General features: G+C 45.5%; 1 protein-coding gene across 1 annotated transcript in view; it reads right to left on the reverse strand.

Annotated features, from left to right (window-relative positions):
• Nucleotides 1-2,500, reverse strand: part of dync2h1 (dynein cytoplasmic 2 heavy chain 1) — a 163,782-nt gene that overhangs the window by 16,643 nt on the left and 144,639 nt on the right. Inside the window, exon 85 of the mRNA XM_030776669.1 lies at nt 1,137-1,346. Coding sequence (XP_030632529.1) covers nt 1,137-1,346 — 210 coding nt within the window. The remainder of the gene's footprint in view (nt 1-1,136; nt 1,347-2,500) is intronic.

Here is a 2,500-nt window from a genome sequence, read left to right on the forward strand (position 1 = left end):
ACTCTTAATCACATAACCGCCATAGTATTATAACTCTTACTTAACCACATAACCGCCATAGTATTATAACTCTTACTTAATCACATAACCGCCATAGTATTATAACTCTTAGTCACCTAACCGCCATAGTATTATAACTCTTACTTAATCACATAACCACCATAGTATTATAACTCTTACTTAATCACATAACCACCATAGTATTATAACTCTTACTTAATCACATAACCGCCATAGTATTATAACTCTTACTTAATCACATAACCGCCATAGTATTATAACTCTTTCTTAATCACATAACCGCCATAGTATTATAACTCTTAATCACATAACTGCCATAGTATTATAACTCTTACTTAATCACATAACCACCATAGTATTATAACTCTTACTTAATCACATAACCGCCATAGTATTATAACTCTTAATCACATAACCGCCATAGTATTATAACTCTTAGTCACCTAACCGCCATAGTATTATAACTCTTACTTAATCACATAACCACCATAGTATTATAACTCTTACTTAATCACATAACCACCATAGTATTATAACTCTTACTTAATCACATAACCGCCATAGTATTATAACTCTTACTTAATCACATAACCGCCATAGTATTATAACTCTTACTTAATCACATAACCGCCATAGTATTATAACTCTTACTTAACCACATAACCACCATAGTATTATAACTCTTAATCACATAACCACCATAGTATTATAACTCTTAGTCACCTAACCGCCATAGTATTATAACTCTTACTTAATCACATAACCACCATAGTATTATAACTCTTACTTAATCACATAACCGCCATAGTATTATAACTCTTAATCACATAACCGCCATAGTATTATAACTCTTAGTCACCTAACCGCCATAGTATTATAACTCTTACTTTATCACATAACCACCATAGTATTATAACTCTTACTTAATCACACACGCACGCACACATACACACACACATATACGCACTCATACACACACGCACACACAAACACACATACACACACACATATACGCACTCACACACACACATAATCACATACAAACATCCACACATAATCACATACAAACATCCACACATCACCACATGCACACACACTCGCCCACGCTCTCGTACCTCCTGGTTCAGGAGAGCAGTAGCCAGTTTGTGCACATCAGAGGTCAATAGGGATGTGCCACGGATGACTTTACTGAGTGCAGCCAGTGATTGGTGGATCCCCTGGACCAGTCGGATTGCAATAAACTGCTCCAGAAGAATGAATGACAGCACTGGCGATCCTTGGCTTTCACTGGGAGGGGAGACTTTCTGATGGATCATAGAGGAACCCTGTGAGAGAGAGGGAGAGAGAGAGAGAGAGAGAGTCAGAGAGAAAGAGAGAAACACAGAGAAAGAGAGACAGAGGGGAATATTACAGGGCATGTATAATATTACAGGGCATGTATAGCATTACAGGGCATGTATGATAGCATTACAGGGCATGTATGATAGCATTACAGGGCATGTATAACATCACAGGGCGTGTATGACATCACAGGGCGTGTATGATAGCATTACAGACCGTGTATGATAGCATCACAGGGCGTGTATAACGTCACAGGGCATGTATGACATCACAGGGCGGTTGAGGGATAGGGCGGTTGAGGGATAGGGCGGTTGAGGGACAGGGTGGTTGAGGGATAGGGCGGTTGAGGACAGGCCGGTTGAGGGATAGGGTGGTTGAGGGATAGGGTGGTTGAGGGATAGGGTGGTTGAGGACAGGGTGGTTGAGGGATTGGGCGGTTGAGGGATAGGGCGGTTGAGGGATAGGGCGGTTGAGCATAGGGTGGTTGAGGGATAGGGCGGTTGAGGGATAGGGTGGTTGAGGGATAGGGCGGTTGAGCATAGGGCGGTTGAGGGATAGGGCGGTTGAGGGATAGGGCGGTTGAGGGATAGGGTGGTTGAGGGACAGGGTGGTTGAGGGATAGGGCGGTTGAGCATAGGGTGGTTGAGGGATAGGGCGGTTGAGGGATAGGGCGGTTGAGGGATAGGGTGGTTGAGGGATAGGGCGGTTGAGGGATAGGGCGGTTGAGGGACAGGGTGGTTGAGGGATAGGGCGGTTGAGGGATAGGGTGGTTGAGGGATAGGGCGGTTGAGGGATAGGGCGGTTGAGGGATAGGGTGGCTGAGCATAGGGCGGTTGAGCATAGGATGGTTGAGGGACAGGGTGGTTGAGGGATAGGGCAGTTGAGGGATAGGGCGGTTGAGGGATAGGGCGGTTGAGGGATAGGGTGGTTGAGGGATAGGGCGGTTGAGGGATAGGGCGGTTGAGCATAGGGTGGTTGAGGGACAGGGTGGTTGAGGGATAGGGCGGTTGAGCATAGGATGGTTGCGGGACAGGGTGGTTGAGGGACAGGGTGGTTGAGCATAGGGCGGTTGAAGGATAGGGCGGTTGAGCATAGGGTGGTTGCGGGACAGGGTGGTTGAGGGACAGGGTGGTTGAGG

This window comes from Chanos chanos, chromosome 6 (assembly GCF_902362185.1).
Source record: "Chanos chanos chromosome 6, fChaCha1.1, whole genome shotgun sequence".
Taxonomy (NCBI): Eukaryota; Metazoa; Chordata; class Actinopteri; order Gonorynchiformes; family Chanidae; genus Chanos; species Chanos chanos.